Source organism: Podarcis tiliguerta (genome assembly GCF_965153285.1).
Source record: "Podarcis tiliguerta genome assembly, chromosome: 8".
NCBI lineage: Eukaryota > Metazoa > Chordata > Lepidosauria > Squamata > Lacertidae > Podarcis > Podarcis tiliguerta.
Genome location: NC_139541.1, coordinates 4,509,907 through 4,527,231, shown reverse-complemented (window position 1 = coordinate 4,527,231; position 17,325 = coordinate 4,509,907). Strand labels below are relative to the sequence as shown.

The 17,325-nt window shown below is 42.7% G+C and overlaps 1 protein-coding gene across 2 annotated transcripts; it reads left to right on the top strand.

Moving 5' to 3' along the window:
- The first annotated feature begins 54 nt into the window (after positions 1-54).
- On the top strand, positions 55-16,799 carry GMCL1 (germ cell-less 1, spermatogenesis associated). Of its 2 annotated transcripts, XM_083454047.1 has the most exons (14): positions 62-423; positions 2,212-2,335; positions 3,568-3,664; positions 4,473-4,570; positions 5,618-5,730; positions 6,437-6,502; positions 6,627-6,711; positions 7,793-7,883; positions 8,424-8,564; positions 9,547-9,616; positions 13,426-13,501; positions 13,835-13,980; positions 14,904-14,991; positions 15,191-16,799. In XM_083454047.1, exons 1-14 carry the CDS (start codon positions 182-184, stop codon positions 15,317-15,319), a joined length of 1,566 nt encoding a protein of 521 aa, XP_083310173.1. In that variant the 5' UTR covers positions 62-181; the 3' UTR covers positions 15,320-16,799. The 2 variants fall into 2 exon arrangements, 1 of the variants encoding a protein (XP_083310173.1); XR_014514506.1 differs by lacking the exon at positions 15,191-16,799 and having other exon boundaries at positions 55-423; positions 13,426-13,538; positions 14,904-14,980.
- The last annotated feature ends 526 nt before the right edge of the window (positions 16,800-17,325 follow it).

Here is a 17,325-nt window from a genome sequence, read left to right as displayed (position 1 = left end):
CTCCGCGCAGGCGCGTTGTGTTGTTGTGGGGACTATGGCGTGTGCCGTTGCGGCGCATGCGCTGTGCGTCGGCCGGCCGCCGTGGCTATAATGGCGGCGGCCGTTGCTGCCGCTGGTCGCTGAGTCGCCGGCGGCCGCGGCCTTGGCGTGGGCCCCATGAGGAGGAGGCAGGCGAGCGGCCATGGGCTTGCTGAGCAGCAGGGCGTGGCGGGGCCGGCCGGCGGCGGCCGCCGCTGCCCCTCACGGCGAAGGTCCGGCGGGGGCTGTGGCGGCGGCGGCGGCGGGCCTGAGGGGCGTCGGAGGCCGAGGCGGGGCTGCCGTCGCCGCCAAGAGGAAGCGGGGCGACCTGGGCGCCTACCCGAGCGACACGGACAGCGACGACGAGAGCGAGAGGGAGGAGCGGCTGCTCAACACCCCGAGGAGGTACTTCGCCTCAGGGCAGCGGCGCTTTCGCCTGCGGGACTCGCTGCCTCAGGATGCCGCCCCGGAGGACCCGGTTGAGGCCTCCAGCGTCCGAGGCAGCCAGCCTCCGAGGGTTGCGGAGCAAGCGGGGCCGCTGCGGGGAACTGCGCTGGGCTGCAGGTGGGGGGGGGGTCATCGGCCTCCTGCAGACCCCTCCGGGGAACCCAGGCAGCCGCTTCATACCGAGTCAGGTCGATGCGATTCCTGCGTTGCAGGAGGTTGGACTAGATGATCCTCGGGACCTTGCCAACTCCTACCATTCTATGATTGGCCCACCTTGCTCAGTGCTTTCTACAGGGCCAGTGGTTCCCAAACATTAAACCACAGAGCCTAGGACTTGCCTATCAGAAGGTCAGCGGTTCGAACCCCCACAACGGGGTGAGCTCCCGTTGCTCGGTCCCCACTCCTGCCAACCTAGCAGTTCGAAAGCACGTCAGAGTGAAAGTAGATAAATAGGTACCACTCCAGCGGGAAGGTAAACGGCGTTTCCGTGTGCTGCTCTGGTTCACCAGAAGCGGCTTAGTCATGCTGGCCACATGATCCGGAAGCTGGATCCGGCCAATAAAGCAAGATGAGCGCCGCAACCCCAGAGTCGGCCACGACTGGACCTAATAGTCAGGGGTCCATTTACCTTTACCTTACTACCATCAACTCTTCCCCATGCCCCCCATTATTCAGAATATTGCACACCTCACTGAGGAAGATAACGCCACAAAATTTAAAATAGTAACAACTGATTACATATTAATTCAAAACCCAGTTAAAACTGTTTAGTTTCATTAATTCGGCCTTTCTTAAAGTTGGGTCCCCAGGTGTTGGAATACAACTCCCATCACACCTCACTACCAGGACCAGTGATCAGGGATGATGGGATTTGTAGTCCAACAACATCTGGGGAGCCAAGTTTGAGAGACAATGAATTAATTCAACCAAATGTGACCCAGTGGCATCAGCTTGTCAAAATCTGTTAGTCATTTGCTCTACCAGCAGCCACCTGCCATGCCGCTTAGTGCCTCCCACTAGGAATTTCTCTGCCCCCTCTGGGAGCCACTGGCCTACAGTGACTGAGAGGAGCTTTCCAAGGTTTCAGACAGGGAGTCTCTCCCAAGCTGTACCTGGAGATCCCAGCAGGGATTGGACCAAGGCCCTTCTTCAGGCAAAGCACATGCTTTACTTTTGAGCTACTGGCCTTCCCATTTTGCAGATTCAAGCACTATTGTAGCAGGAACAGAAGTTCCAACAGAACGTGCACATGCCTGGCAACATCTTAAAAGTAGGTAAATGATATACATTCCTGGCGCCTTAGGTGAGCCTGTGTTTTAAAGCTAAACTAGATATGGTCCTCAGCAGCAGGATGAGGCTGGTAATGCAAAAAATTATGTCCCTTATGAGAGCTTCCAGGCAGGTAAAGAATCAGTAAATGGCATTGGCTGAGCCAGGATATGCTCTGTAGTATCCACTTTTTAAAGGCTTTTTTAGAAGGCTCTTGATTGCTTTTAGAATTACTCCTGATTGCTTCAGCTCATAAAGAAGCATGATGTTGGGATAACTGTGGGCTTCCTTAAACAAAATGTAACTTGAAACCAACCTTGTAACCATTGACTTTGGTAAAAACCATGGAAAAATGGATCAAATTGGTTCAATGGGATTCTTGCAAGGAAGGTTCATCTGTCCAACAAGCTTTCAAAATGTTATGTTTAGTGTTACGTGCTGGAATTCAACACTTGTTTTTCCCCCCCCTTAATCCAGGAAAAAATTAAAAAGCACTTCCAAGTATATATATCAGACTTTATTTCTAAATGGTGAAAACAGTGATATTAAGATTTGTGCTCTGGGAGAAGAATGGAACTTGCACAAGATATACTTATGTCAGGTAAGAATAAAATATTTTTTTCCAGGCAGATCTTGGGCTCTAATTCTAAATACCTTTATTAGGGAGCAAGTCCCACTGAACTCCGTGGAACTTGTTTCTGAGTAAGCATGCAGGGGATAGTGCCATTAGACACACTCTCTTTATCCCTTGCCTGCCACTATGTCCAGAATTCTCAAGAGCAGCAGTGAGGTGTACATTAATGGCTAACAAAGCATACTTTAGCTTAGCTTGAATAAATTAAACATAACATATTGTTTCCCTTGGAAAAAATAAGGTTGTCAAAGGGAATATAGTACTGTACAAATAGACTTTATTCTTTTGATCTCTCAGGTAAACTTCTGTGAGTGATAGCATCTCATAATGGGGTCACCTCCTGCTGTGATGGAAAGTTCTAGTAGAGCAGTAATTTTCACTTCCTTGGATGGAAAACTAGCTATTTCTAGTTTTATATGAATTACATTTTAATGAAAAGGTATACTTACATGGTGTGTGTGTGTGTGTGTGTGTGTGTGTATATGTGTGTGTTAATTTACCTACACCTAACTTTGTATGGATACAGCAATGTATGTATGTCTGTCGCTTGAGATCACCCTTGTACATCTATTTGTATGTCTTGCATGTGGTTCCTTTTCCAGTACCCATGGGAGTTTTTGTTCAAATTTCAGGCAGTATTCAATATTATTGTAATTACTTCTTCCCCCTCTTGTTTTACTGTTGGTAGTTTAGGTTTGTTTGGATAAAACGATTCATAATCTTAGTTGTGTTTTGTCCAAACTTGGTTAAAAGCAGGGTTCCATTACTCTTGAAACAGGAAGTTGTGACTTAATGGTGATGTACTAACCAGGAATGAAAGTCTTGTTTGATCCTGGTTTCTGTTCCTGAATCTGTTTCAGAGATAATGGGAAACCATAGCTTGCTTTAACTAGGATCAAACACCAGAGTAGGCACATGGGGTGGTGGGTACTACATGGTCTGAACACTCGTTTCTAGTGTCATAAACCATGGCATATAAAGTTGAGAGTGTTCAAACTGATACTTTAGAGATCAAACATGCTTGAAATAAAGGCTAATGCAGAATTTGCTTGAAATTTATTAGCAATGGAAGAGATCTGCCATAATGCCTCCTTATATGGACATACAGCTTACTTTCTTTGGACCATATTAATTTGCATATATTCTTACATTTGAAGCATTTGAATTAAATTCAGGGTCTTTTTTTGTTGTTGTTGTAGTCTGGATACTTTTCGAGTATGTTCAGCGGTTCTTGGAAGGAATCGGAAATGGATACAATAGAATTGGAAATTCCTGATCAGAATATTGATGTAGAAGGTAAGCAAAGGATGATGTTCCTTTTTTACAGAAGACATGAGTACTTGTCAAGTCAGCTGAGATTTTTTATTATTATTATCAAAAGTTGTTTATTAAAACATTATTTGAATTACATTTACAGTTGGAAATTTGGGGAGTGTGTTGGGAGAAGATTCTAGAGAACTCATTAGAAAATGGGTTTCTCCATTTGGGAGCAGTGTTAAAAAGTAGCCAGGCACCTTGGGACTTCTTTAAAACTTTTTATGTTGTCAGTGTGAAAAACACAAGACGAACTGACCCACTCCCACCAGAATTTTTATTACAAAAGAGCAGAGCATTTGAAAATCTGTTTTTTATTTGTTGATGTAGAAAACAGTTGTCTGCTAAAGTCTGCCTACTCTGTTCCAGTGACTCAAGAGTTCCCCCTTAGTTTTAGGTTAAGTTGGCTATTATGGATCATTGGCGTAACGTAGAATTTTATATTTGTCATGTTCCTGACCTGTCATAATAGCTGTTTCTGTTGAGCTGTTTGGCTTCTCAGCAGCTTTTCCCTGCTGCGTAATACTTCTTAATGCATTTGACTGCTTTTCCTGCACAGGATATACTCCTCCAAGTTTCTTAGTTGTTAGTTCTGCAGTTTGTTTTCCTTTCTTAAGTGTTGTTGATGTGTTGAAAGTTCTTAGAGGGTTTCCGGACATTAAATTTTTAAACATCACTTGAACACTTGCATTCGATGGAAAGGAATTAATTAACTAAAAACACTAATAATTTAACTGTGTGTAATATACCCACCCTCTACATTTGCTTTGATGGGATGCTTGTTTCCCAGCCTTGCAGGTAGCATTTGGGTCACTTTATCGAGATGAAGTGTTAATAAATCCCAGCAGAGTCATTGCACTCCTAGCAGCAGCCAGCATGCTGCAATTGGTAAGTAGAAATGGCTACCTTTATTTGGCACCTTCCCCCTTCAGTTTATAAGCTATGGGGCATTTGTAAAATGTTTAACTTGGTAAAAGACCCAGAGTCATCATCTGGTGCCCTTTTCTGTGAACCCCCTCCATAGGTGGTCTAGAGGGTGGCAACGTGGGAAGGGGCCTTTTCAGTGGTGGTTCCATGCTTGTGGAATTCTCTCCCTAGCAAGGCATGCTGACACCGTCTTTATATGTTTTAGACACCTGGGTAAAACCTTTTTGTTTTACCTGGGCTGGTGGCCTTTCATTTTGAGGGTTTTCCGAGATTTGTGGGGCAGGATCTGTGAGACCTGTCTTTAATTTGTATAGAAGTGTTTTTAGGCTTTTGTTGATTGTGTATAACAGATTTGTGTTCATACTATTTTTGTAAGTTGCTTTATTTGTCATTTTCCTGACAAAAGGGATCCAAATATAAATGATGATGATATGTAAGAAGACTCGTTTTATAATGCAAAGCTGAACATTTTATGAATGCCCTGTAATTTTTCCTGTTAACAATCTCCATCTTCTGCTGCTTCTCTGTATTATATATGCAATATACGTGCTCCAAGGTTGTATTTTCAATCCCTCTAAGGCAGCAGTGGGGAACCTCTGGCCCTTCAGTTGGTGTTGGACTCCCAGCTTTCCTTCAGCCCCAGCCAGCATAGTCAAGGTCTAGGGATTTGAGAAGAGTGGACCAGCAGCACCTGGAGGGCTGCAGGTTCCCTGCTCCTGTTCCAAGGGCTCTCATGTAGGAAAGCTAGAAAAGTGTCTTTTTGGACTGCCACTAGCAGTTCATGCACACAATAACTAGTTTGACTTGGCATAAATAGTTTCTTATGTTCCAAAATGGGGGCAACCGAACGATGCTTAAACTGGAGTTATATATAGGTTTCTTCCAGGCTTTTAGGTATTATCAATACTTTATCTACTGAGTTCACCTTCTTCCTAGGCTATTCTGGGAAGTAGATTACACATACTATTTAGGCATTGGAGATTTTTTTCTGTCATTGTGTATTTTCAGGATGGCTTAATACAGCAATGTGGTGAGACAATGAAGGAAACAATTAATGCAAAAACTGTGTGCAGCTATTATAATTCTGCAGGAACATATGGATTAGATTCCCTGAAAAAAAAGCAAGTATCTTCTTTGCATTGAAATGAGCTTTATCTAATGAGATGGCATTTCTAAAAATAGTGTGATTCCCCTTGGAATCGCTTTGGGAAGCAGCTAATGTGTCTCCATCATGGGCATCCTTTCATCTTCCTGTTTTCTACATTACTCTGAAAAGTATGTTCTGTGGGATATGCATGTTCCTATAGAAAATAAGTTTTAGTTAAGTGAAAGTAGGCTTGACATTCTGAAAACATTTCTGCCCAATACAGTGCAGTTGGGACTTATGCGTATTGTGGGCTGTGGTATCTGGGAATCAGAAAATTGGAAGGATGACACAGGCTCAGAGTGATACTTTATATCAGGCTTCCTCAAACTCAGCACTCCAGATGTTTTGAGACTACAATTCCCATCATCCCTGACCACTGGTCCTGCTACCTAGGGATCATGGGAGTTGTAGGCCAAAAACAGCTGGAGGGCTGAGGTTGAGGAAGCCTGCTTTATATTGTTGGATGCAATGGGAATGTAAGATCCATGGTGGGAGTGAAGGGGATTATAGCAGGGTGGGCGGGCATTGCATGTGGGGACTTCATGGTATATTGTGATATTTGGTAATACGGAGCAATTATCTACTCTGCAAGTTGTTTAAAATGTTCTTCCAAATGTTTAATTGTTTGGGGAAATCGTCTTTCTGTGCACTCTGATAAGACTGATATATGTTAAATCTAGGTGCCTTGAATGGCTCTTAAACAACCTGATGACACACCAGTGTGTGGAACTCGTCAAAGAACTCAGGTATTGAGATTTCAGCTATCTTGGATTAACTGAGATATTGAGAGATGTTTAGCCTAAAATTATACAAATTTAAATGAATCTGTTCATTACCTTGACATTTCGTGTGCCATGTCTTCTGTTCCAGTATAAACCTCATGAAACAGCTGATCAGTTCTTCCAACCTGTTTGTCATGCAAGTGGAGATGGATGTGTACACTGCTCTGAAAAAGGTAGTAACCAAGGCCCAGATAGTCCTGTTTGTGTGAAACAGGTTCCCTATTGTTGGATTTGCGCCAAACCAGGCTTAATCCACAATTGCTCTGGTCCAGGTGTTGCTGTGTCATAAAACATTCTTATTTCTAGTACAAGCAGCCCCTGTTTACAAGGCAGTTAATTTCAAAGGCACCATGTGCATCAGTGAAATTGTATATACAGTGGCACCTTGGTTCTCAAACTTGATCCGTTCTGGAAGTCTGTTCCAAAAACGAAGTGTTCCAAAACCAAGGCATGCTTTCCCCTAGAAAGTACTGTAATGCAAAACAGATTAATCTGTTTAAGACTTTTAAAAACAACCCCTAAAGCAGCAATTTAACATGAATTTTACTCTCTAACAAGACCATTGATCCATAAAATGAAAGCAATAATGAATGTACTGTACTATAAAATAAAAATTTAAATTATTATTTTTCTTACCTTCACTGATGATAGTCATTGTTTGGATGGGGGACTTTTATCCATTTCCGCAGTCACACAATCAATCAATCAGTAGCTGAACTGGGTTCCACACAGTCCCAAAAACAAATTGACCACAAAGGCCTCAAAAACACAAAATAAATAGCAAAAACAAAAGCACCAAGCATCAAACAATCCATTCCGGATGTCCATTTGACTTCCGAAATGTTCGAAAACCAGGGCACAGCTGATTGGTGCAGGCACCCTGGAAACAATAGCCAACAATCACGTTGGGCATTCGGCTTCTGAAAAACATTCGAAAACTAGAACACTTACTTCCAGGTTTTCAGCGTTTGGGAACCAAGGCGTTTGAGAACCAAGGTGACGCTGTATTTGAAACCCATTGAAAAAGCCTGCAAACCCCCTATTCTGCCTCTGCCCTGCTTCCCTTTCCACTCTTTTAAGAACATTTCAGAAACGTTGTTATGATGTTTCTGGGTTACTTCAAGGTTCGGCACAATGCACGTAAACATTGTCACACTCATATTGAATGCACGTAAATGGGGCAGGTGTTTTCACACTGAATGAAAAATGTTCCAGTGGAAAAATTTAAACTTGCACCATTTTATTTTTATCCAGTGGATGTTCCTTCAACTGGTGCCTTCTTGGAATGGATCTCTAAAGCACCTTTTAAATGAAGCAGATGTTTGGTTTTCCAAGCGTAAAAAAGGTATTTGTGCAGCTCTAGAGTTTGTGAATGACTCTGCATGTTGGAAATCTAAAGATGTACCTTGAAGATGTTACTACGCAATCAGCCTATTTAATGTGGGCTGGAAAGCGTTTATCCTTTATTAGCGTCATAATCCATAGTTCTATGTGTGATCCTGAGCACTTAAAAAAAAGCAGGATATAGTTGTATTAAAACAGGCGAAATTAAAGTGAGTGAATGAAAATAAAATTGTTCCAATTTAAAGGAAAATCTGATATTTTCCAGCTTTGCCTGCAGAATGCATTTCCCACTTTCTGTTACTGTACAATTGACCATAAATAGTTTGGGTGGAATCCAATGAAGTCATTGTTAGCAGAATGACTTCTGTGAGTGCCACAGCACTTCTCTTGATGTGTGCTGCCACAGCCCCCGAAATTGGCTACAGAGGGTTGCGTGATCCCCCAGAGGAGATTTGGGAGGAGGGGCAGGGCCAGTTCAACTGTGCAAGCTTGACGAAAAAGTTTTTGAACTCATAACGGCTTGCTTATTACCACATTGCAGATTTTGGGGATGGCATCTCATTCTTGGAATCAGAACCAGGAAGTGCGTTTCTGGCAGTTTTCAGACACTTACGGCTGCAGTACATAGTCAGCGATCTGGCATCAGCAAAAATTGTTGAGCGAGATGGTCTGATACCTGCAGGTAAGATTGAAGCAGCTCTCTCTTTCCCCCTTGGCCGCAGACAAGGTGGGTTCAGGACTGAATATGTGGGCATGCTGAGGGGGTTCAGATCCAATTTACTAATGTGAAAGTGGTGTGGATCAAGTGGGGTTTGGGTGCAAAGGATTCCCACAGCTTAATGCAGGATTGCAGGATCTCTAATGGAAGGATTAGGAATACCATTCCCCGTCCCCTCAAAATGCAGCGACTGGTGAAAACGCTTCCGTAGCTATAGAACGTCCTGGGCTCACGTTCCATATGTGGTGAATGTCATAAGTGAAAGGCTTATTTGGTTGCAGTATGTTCTAGGCTTGTGTTTTCTGCATGTCTTGGGAATGCCGCCATGCGATTGTCGCCGTAGAGTTTATTCTAGTTTAGTAATCAAGAAAGTTTTGGCACTCTCTGGAAGTTGTTGGGAGGGACTGGGGTTTTGTGTCAACATGACAAGGTGGAAGATTTTACAGAAAAATGCAGAACTAAACTGAGTGAGATTTAATGGTAGAAAGGTAAGCTGAAGGGGCATGAGAATGAGGTGAACTGGCAAATGTTGAGATGAGAGGAAATTAGTGATTTGGAACTGAGGCCTGTTTAAGTTGGACTGAAGTGGCAAAAAGGATGGATGAATTAAATACTCTGAGCACCAAATTTTATAGAAACCGTTCCAGGTAAGGTCTTAGCTGAAACTGGATTACCTAGGCACAAATTAATGACTGCCCATTTTTCATTTTAACCATAGTAGTGTGTGTGTGTTTGTGTGCATGTTCTTTCAAACAATGGAAGCCCCCCCCCCTTTTTCTTTACTTCTATCACACTAGCTGAATCGTTTAGCGTAGAGTGGTGGGATCCTATAGTTTAGCAACATGCATAGATTTGTCTAAGTTATAAGACTTTTTAAAGTGCTGCTTAACTTATATTCCCCATCTGTAAAAGACCCACTTTGATTTTTTTAAATTTTAAATTTTAGAATGGCTGTCCTCTGTTTACAAACAGCAGTGGTTTGCCATGCTCAGAGCAGAACAAGACAATGACATTGGGTATGTATAGCACACCCCTTTTCCTATAAGTTTGTTAGTGCACCCCCTTCTCCGGTACAGGCATCTCAGAATGTGGCTCTCATAATGAAAGAGAAAAACAAAGTGTGGCTAATTTAACATTTTAAATTTAAGAGTTCCAGTCTTGGGGGTGGCTATCTGCAGCAGCCCAGAAAGTTTGGCTTTCTGTGTTCAACAGATGCTTGGTGTTGCCATCATTCCCAGAGTCATCTGATCATGCCTATGGCAGTGTTGGAAAAGAGGGAAGTGGCTGCTTTTTTCATTCTCCAAAGCCTGGTGCAAAGGATGAAAAGACCCTGCCTCTCTCCCTGAGGCTTCTGTATATCCTAGAGATTTAGGGAACAAGCTTAGTCTTGGTTTCCAGTAGCCCAGGGCCTTTTCACCATTGCTTGCACTGTGTGTTCCTTCTGCAAAGCCAAAACAGCGAAAATTCAATGCTTCTGCAATTTGCAGAGTACTTGAGAGAAATTCTGTTGCTATTTGCACCTTAATGAGTGGATTTCTGGAGGCCTAGTTCTGTGACTTTTATTTTTAGTGCAGTTGAAGTTTATTTAATAAAATTAATACATTAAGTTGGCTTTTACATTATGATATGAATGAAAGCCTTTTCACACACTTTGCTGAAGATGTTACATAACTGGTTGTGATGTTAGGGGTTGGTTGTGCTCTTACGTTGTAGAGAGCAGCTTTCATAGTACAAATGTAAACGTCATGAGCGTCAAACGTTTGGCCACTCAGGTTGATCCTGTAATCAGTGCTTTCTTTGGGAAAGAACTTGCATTTCTCTGTGTGCTTTAATCTCGATGCTCATGAATTTGAAGCTTGCCCTTCACATATATAGCTTTGTTTTTGTTTTATTTAAAAAATATTTCCCAAACCTTTCCCATAAAGAATTGCGCTGATTCACACCCTTTGTAGGTGTTGCCCTTTTTAGCCATTTGCCTATTAGCTTAAACGAGGCAGTATACAGATTCCAAAATCAAATGCCCACAGTACCTTTCCAGTCCAGTCCTCTGTGCTTATTCACCCAGAAGTTAGTCTCTCTGAGTCCTAATGGCATTTACTCTCTAACTGCTCTAGATTAACCAATGGCCTGATTATGTAGAATGCAGCTTCAGTCTGTTACAAAGATACTCAGTACTGATGCACAGTGCATTGAAACAAGCAAATCATTAAACTGAATTATTTCAGTTTGAGAGAAGCAGGATAAAGTTTTCTAAATACATGGTCAGAGAAGATAATATCCAGAATTCCAACTTTTCAGTAGTAACTTCTGCAATACGTCATTTACAGTTTTAAGTTATTTGCTTTCTACCTACGAAAGGTTTCCTGCCTAAGCTTTTATGTTGCCCAAGGTGTGTGTGTGTGTGTGTGTGTGTGTGTGTGTGTGTGTGTACACATTTGTTTTATAGATTTTAGATTGTGATCTGAGCTGCACAGAATGCTAAGCCTTGGTTTTGGCTACATGGATGAGTCTCCACAAACCTGAGGTTGCTCTTGGCCTTGTGTGTTCCTCCTGTTTCTCCTCACACAGCCAAAAGGAGGACTTCTGCCAAGTGTAATTTAACTTTTAAAAGAGCCTCAGCTTAGCATTATGTACAGGTTCCTTGCGTAAAGCAAAGTTTAATTTAATCAGCCAGCTCTGTAACCTATTGTTTGAAGTTGGTTTATTAAGAAACTTATCAGACAAGGATGGAGGGAATGCACAAGTAGGACACGTATATGTGTGGTTTGTGCGAATTGTGTGTGTGTGTGTGTGTGTGTGTGTGTGTGTGTTGCTTTTACTTCACCCACTGGCATGCAGTGCCCAGAAGGGAACCCAGCCGTCAGCTAGAATGCGTTGTATTCTGTGCTAGTCATAATTGTAGTAGGCCCATTGAAATGAATGTGTGCCTAACTTGGGTCCATTTAATTTCATTGGGTCTGCTCCGAGTAGTGGTTAATTGGATACAACCCTCCACAGTCACAGACTCACTGTTAAGACTGTGTTCATGGAAGACAATCTTACTCAGCTATGAGGGATCGCCAAAGAAGAAGAGCAACGCTCTATGCTAAGACTTCTGAAAAGCTTTTGAAGAGTATTTCTCCAAAGACTGAATAAATTTAGCAGGCATGGGATAAAAGGGAGGGGGTCCTTCTATGGATCAATGACTTGTTACAGAGCAGGAACCAGAGGTTAGGAGTAAAGGGAGGGAAGTACGCTATGGGATCCCTCAAATAAGGGGGCGTATTTTGAGCTATTCCCCCCCCCCCATCTGCTTAACTCTGGAGTTCTTTGTTGTTGCAACCTCCAGTGGTAAGGATGGAATTGTGACTCCTCAAAGTGCATGGTAGGCAGGGTAGCTGTAAGCGTTCTGATAACACAAGTGTTGGTCATCTGTCCTTCCTACTTTATTGGCCTTGACTGACAGTTCTTCTGTTTGTATCAAGCACCATTTACCAACATTCCCCATTGCCAAGTTCCTGCTTGTGGAATTGTGGTTCTGCAGATTCGGGGTTAGTGATGTAGCTCCCTTGTTGTGATGGTTCTCACTCCTGTTCTTACGGATCTTGACACACTCAAATTTTTAGGTTTTTTTGTTGTTGTAATGGTTGCATAACTCACAATTTTAATGGTAAGGCTCATTGTTGAGTCCAAATAGGTAGGATATAATATTGTAAAGTATGTAAATGTGAGAACTGTGTTTGTTTCTTGGGGTGCTTCTGCTCCTGGTTTGTGTGCTGTAGCCATCTACTCGCTTTGTTGGACTCCCCTCCACTGGAACTAGGCCAGCCTAGAGGGTCGTAAACATTCTGCATTGGTTAGCAGGAGTGTTTTTACTTAGTCTTACACTTGTGTAATGTTATACAAATGAAAGGTTCAAAAGTGAGTTCTGAGCTAGATCAGACTAGGCTGAAAACCTTCCTACCACTGTCACCCAACTAGTTTTCTCCCTTGTACTGGCAGTATCCTGCAAGAAGCTGATCTACTTGCATAATCTTTGGCCTCTACCAACACAAGACGGCTCAGTAGCAATCTTATCCTGGTCTGATAATAATTTAATTATCATTTTATTATTTATATGCCACCCATTGACTCTGTTGCCTCAGCCACTTTGTGTGGCTCCCAACAAAATATTAAAAACGTAATAAAACATCAACCATTAAAAAGTAAGACAGTGCGCAGGCAAGTGGGGTCTCAACCAGCATACCAGATGGAGCAAGACAGCCACCCTGGATGCAGAATTAACCTGCACCTCCATGGACAGCTGAGTTCATAAAGACCCCAGGCTGCACACCTGGTCCCTTAGGGGAACAGTTACCCCATTCAGGACCAGGGAGCGCCCCCCCCCCCCGCTTGCCCCCAGTACCCCAGAAACAGTACTTCTGCCTTGTCAGGATTCAACCTCAATCCATTTACTACCATCCATTGTCCAATTGCCTCCAGACACACCAGATGTTCACCACATTCATTGGTTCCACTTTAAATGAGAGGTAGAGCTGGGTATCATCCGCATACTGGTGAACACCGAGCCCAAACCCCCTGATAATTTCTCCCAGCAGCTTCATAAAAAGGTTAAAACGCATGGGGGAGAGGACAAAGCCTTGAGGTACCCCACAGGTGACTGCCCAGGGGTCCGAACACTGCTTTGAAGGATGAGCAAGGAACTTTGATGCTAGCAGAAGGGAGTGTTTTCAACACATTTGCAGTTTGTCTTGGATGTTTATGTACCTGATTTCACAGGCTACTTTACTTGCTCTTTCATATGAAAATATGACATTTTTTAAAAGGCTCTTTTGTATGTCCAAAGGCCTCAAGAAATTAATAAGGACGAGCTGGAAGCAAATAGCATGCGGTGTGGCAGGAAACTTGCAAAGGATGGCGACGTAAGCACAAGTGTTTTTCCATGCCCTTTCAAAGCGGGTAATTCATTAACAATTTTTGTGAGTGGTTTGCTGAAAATTGGGTTATAATTCAAATAGTGTTTTTATAAACAAATTCTTACGAGTCTTACGTACCTTAATTGACATGCCAACATGCCATCACTATTGATAACAGCCACCATAGAGCTTTTTAGCAATAAACTTGTTGATAGAATATTACAGTTTTCCTGTACTGAGATCAAAATAGATCTGTGGCAAACTATTCAGGTGTAAAACTAAAGCATATGTTTAGTATGTAACCATATGTGGGGCAATGACCTCCTTTATTTCTTCAAGTATTGTTGGCGATGGACAGGCTTCAACTTTGGCTTTGATCTGCTGGTGACTTACACCAACCGCTACATCATCTTCAAGCGTAACACTTTGAATCAGCCGTGTAGTGGCTCAGTCAGCTTGCAGCCCCGGAGGAACATTGCTTTCAGGTGAGTGCACTGTGGTTCTGCCTGCTTATCTCCACCCTGGACTCTGTTTCAGGGTCACCCTATACTGTGTCTCTGCAGTGAGGGGGTACTTTTTCCCTGATGCCACAGAGAAATATTTTGACCGTAGAGGACAGTGTTGCACATCCTAACTGTTGGCAGGAGTTTAAAGAATCAACTTTTGAGAAATAGCCCTTTAGTGTGATTTATTAGAGTCCCCTTGCTGCTGCTCCTTGATTAGGGTTAGCCTGTCTCCATCCCAAAATATGGGTGCTAGGGAAAGGAGGGGGGAATATATCCATTTAGCATCCTTTGGTAGCATGTATCCAAGCTGTCCCCACTCCACAGTTTTTTCAGAGAAAAGGCAGGAAAGATCAAGCGTGGAAAGAAAGAAATCCATTGCATTGGGAGCAATGGATTAAGGCACCCTTTCTCCCCTCTGCCCAAATTCCTCCTGGGTTCCAGTTTGTATATAGATAGTGGGGGATTTGCTAGGTGGTTTGTAGATACCATATTATGGCACTTGCCAAGTCATACAGACAATTCCAGACCGTAGAAGCCTGTGTTTAGGGGCAAAATGTATACCAACATAATAACATTAGCACGTTTACAATTGTAAGGGTCGCCAGTGTCTGCTGGCAGCTTTAGAGATTCTGTTCTCTTTCCTTCCTTCCTTCCTTCCTTCCTTCCTTCCTTCCTTCCTTCCTTCCTCATATCGCCCTTTATACTGTATAGAGACTGTATAGCTTCTGTCAACTGTAAAGCTGACTATAAAAGATGCCAGTTGGCATTTTTTCTCTACCTGCCATTCCTAAGGCCCCATCCCCACCAAACAAAACCCATACAAACAGTTCTTCTGATTCCCCCCTCTCCCCTCTCCCAAATCGGTTTCAGCTTGCTTAGTGTAACTTTTTATCTGCCCTTAGGTTGCGTCTGGCTTCTTTTGATAGCAGTGGGAAGCTTATTTGTAGTAGAACAGCAGGATATCAGATATTAACCCTTGAAAAAGATCAGGTATGTGTTTTCAGCACCTTGGCTCATTTCAGATGCTACTGCAAGGAAACACTGGCTCTTCCTCCCTTGAAAAGTGTTTCCAGGGAGCAACACAGCAGGAAGAAGAACAGAGAATAGGGCAGAATGAATTCTCTGGATTATAAGGGGGAAATACTGTTTCCTTTGTTACAAAAAATACAGTTTTGCTTTTGCTTTTCAGGAACAGGTAGTGATGAATTTGGACAGCCGGCTGCTGGTTTTCCCTCTGTATATTTGCTGCAACTTCCTGTATACGTCCCCAGAGAAAAAGACAGAGACTGAGGGACAGCTGGATAACCTAGAAAGCTGAGTCTTGTTCTCATGACTTTTTTATTTCAAGTGCCCTTGCTGCACAGAGAGAAAAGTAATAAAATGGCCTTACACACTGTAGCAGAAGAAGTGCAGCTTCCACCCCTTATCTGTACATTCCTATGCATATCTGAAAGGTTTCCAACGTAATTTTGGCATTTTTCCTGTGGCTCTTAAAAGAGCCAAAGGGAAGGCTACACTTGAGAATCATTACCAGTTTCTTGCCAGTTTCAGACAAGATAAAAATGCAGCTAACTAAACTGGACATGTTCCTTAAATGTGAATAACACATCCGTAAAATCCATGATAATTACATGTGGGCTAACATGTAGGGTAATGCCTCTAGGTTTTGTTCTTCAGGCTCAACTTGCAAATGTTAAGGGTCAGTTATAGCCTTGATAAAACTCCACGGCCTTCAGTGGTTGTGCACCAGGGTTCACTGTTACCCCTTTATTTGTGCAATTTTTTTAAAAAAGAATTCATTTAGCATTTGGGACTTGTAAATATTTCCTAATGAGGAATATAATATATATTTACATGTATATCCAGTTTTGTTTTCAAGATTATATTTTTTCAACATTGGATGTATTTTTAAAGTTCATTTTGTGGATTACATAGAAGTAGAGGTGGGTCCGGCACATGGGTTTCATTGAACTAAAGTCCAGGCACAGGTTTCTCTGCAGACTGTCATGCCAGTATTGAGGGAATGCTTTCTCGCATGTTTAAAGACAAGACCATCCCCCAGTGCTGAGGATTGGACACATCTCTGGACACATCTCTCCTTGTGGGGTAGCAAAGTCCAGACCCAAAGGGCTCCTGCCTTTAAGAACTGGTTTTGAACAGCTGCATTGGGCAAGCCAGGGTTTCTTTGTTCTTGGAAGAGCCATTTTTATGAAATTCTGAACCTTACGCAGCTCTTAAAGGGCGCAGGAGGCTTCTTGGGATCTGGCCTTCCAGCTCACTTGGGAAGGCTGTGGGGGTTGGAGCAGAACCTGGTTTGCCGTAGTTAAAATGTATATGTATTCAAAGTGCTTGGCTTCTGAAGAACTCTGCATGGTGTACCTTCCACACACAGGTTTACACTAGCATTCTGTTGGAGCTGTTGGGGTACCATGTACAGATTTTTTTAAAGTGATTTTAGTTTCATTACACAAATATTGGGAGTTTACATCCTAGTTATGCTCAGGAACTTGAGTGTGTTTGAAACCCCCCCTTTTTTTTAAGCTACATTGCAGAATCCAAATTAGGAACTGAGGTCAAAGCATTCATATTTTGGTTGGTGTTTACTTTTTTGTTTACTTTTTTAAAAAAGTGATCTATTAAAGGCGAGATGTAAGTGGGTTTATTCTGTACGTATTGGAGGAAAGGGGTTGCTGTGGAATTTATGCCTTTCAGTTTTTGTCTGTAGCCAATTTTTTTGTCATATACCCTTTGTATGCTATAATATATTAGCAAACTGTGAATAAACCATTCACAATTTATATTGCCTGGTACTGGTTTCTCTTTAGGGGTCTGCGTTGCGGGTCTGGGTCTGAGTCTGAAAAATAAGCAGAATGCCTTGTAAACATGATTTAACTGTGCTGCACGAAGAAGCGTTTCCTTTTGGTGGTCCTCAGTCTTCCAACATTCAGCTTCCACCCCACTAAGTGAGAGAAGAAGATGATAAAGGTCTTCCTATCTGCTTTCACCACACTATATTTTTCGCTCCATGAGACACACCTAGTTTTTAGAGGAGGAAAGGGGGAAAGCCCTGTTTTTTTGAGGATCAACTCGCAGTTGTTGAGCTTACTTTGCAAAGGGAAAAAATCCTGTTTTTATGGGGTTCAACTCAGTTCTGCAGCTTCTTTAGGAAAGGAAAGGGAGTCGTTTCTACAGTTTCCAGACAGATAATCTAATCAGCCAGTTACATGTCACTGGGGAAACAAACAGCCTCCATCTGCAGAACATTCAAAAATAGAGGCCTGGGCAAGAGGCTGGGGCCGGAAAGGGAGCCAGCGATCGACCACA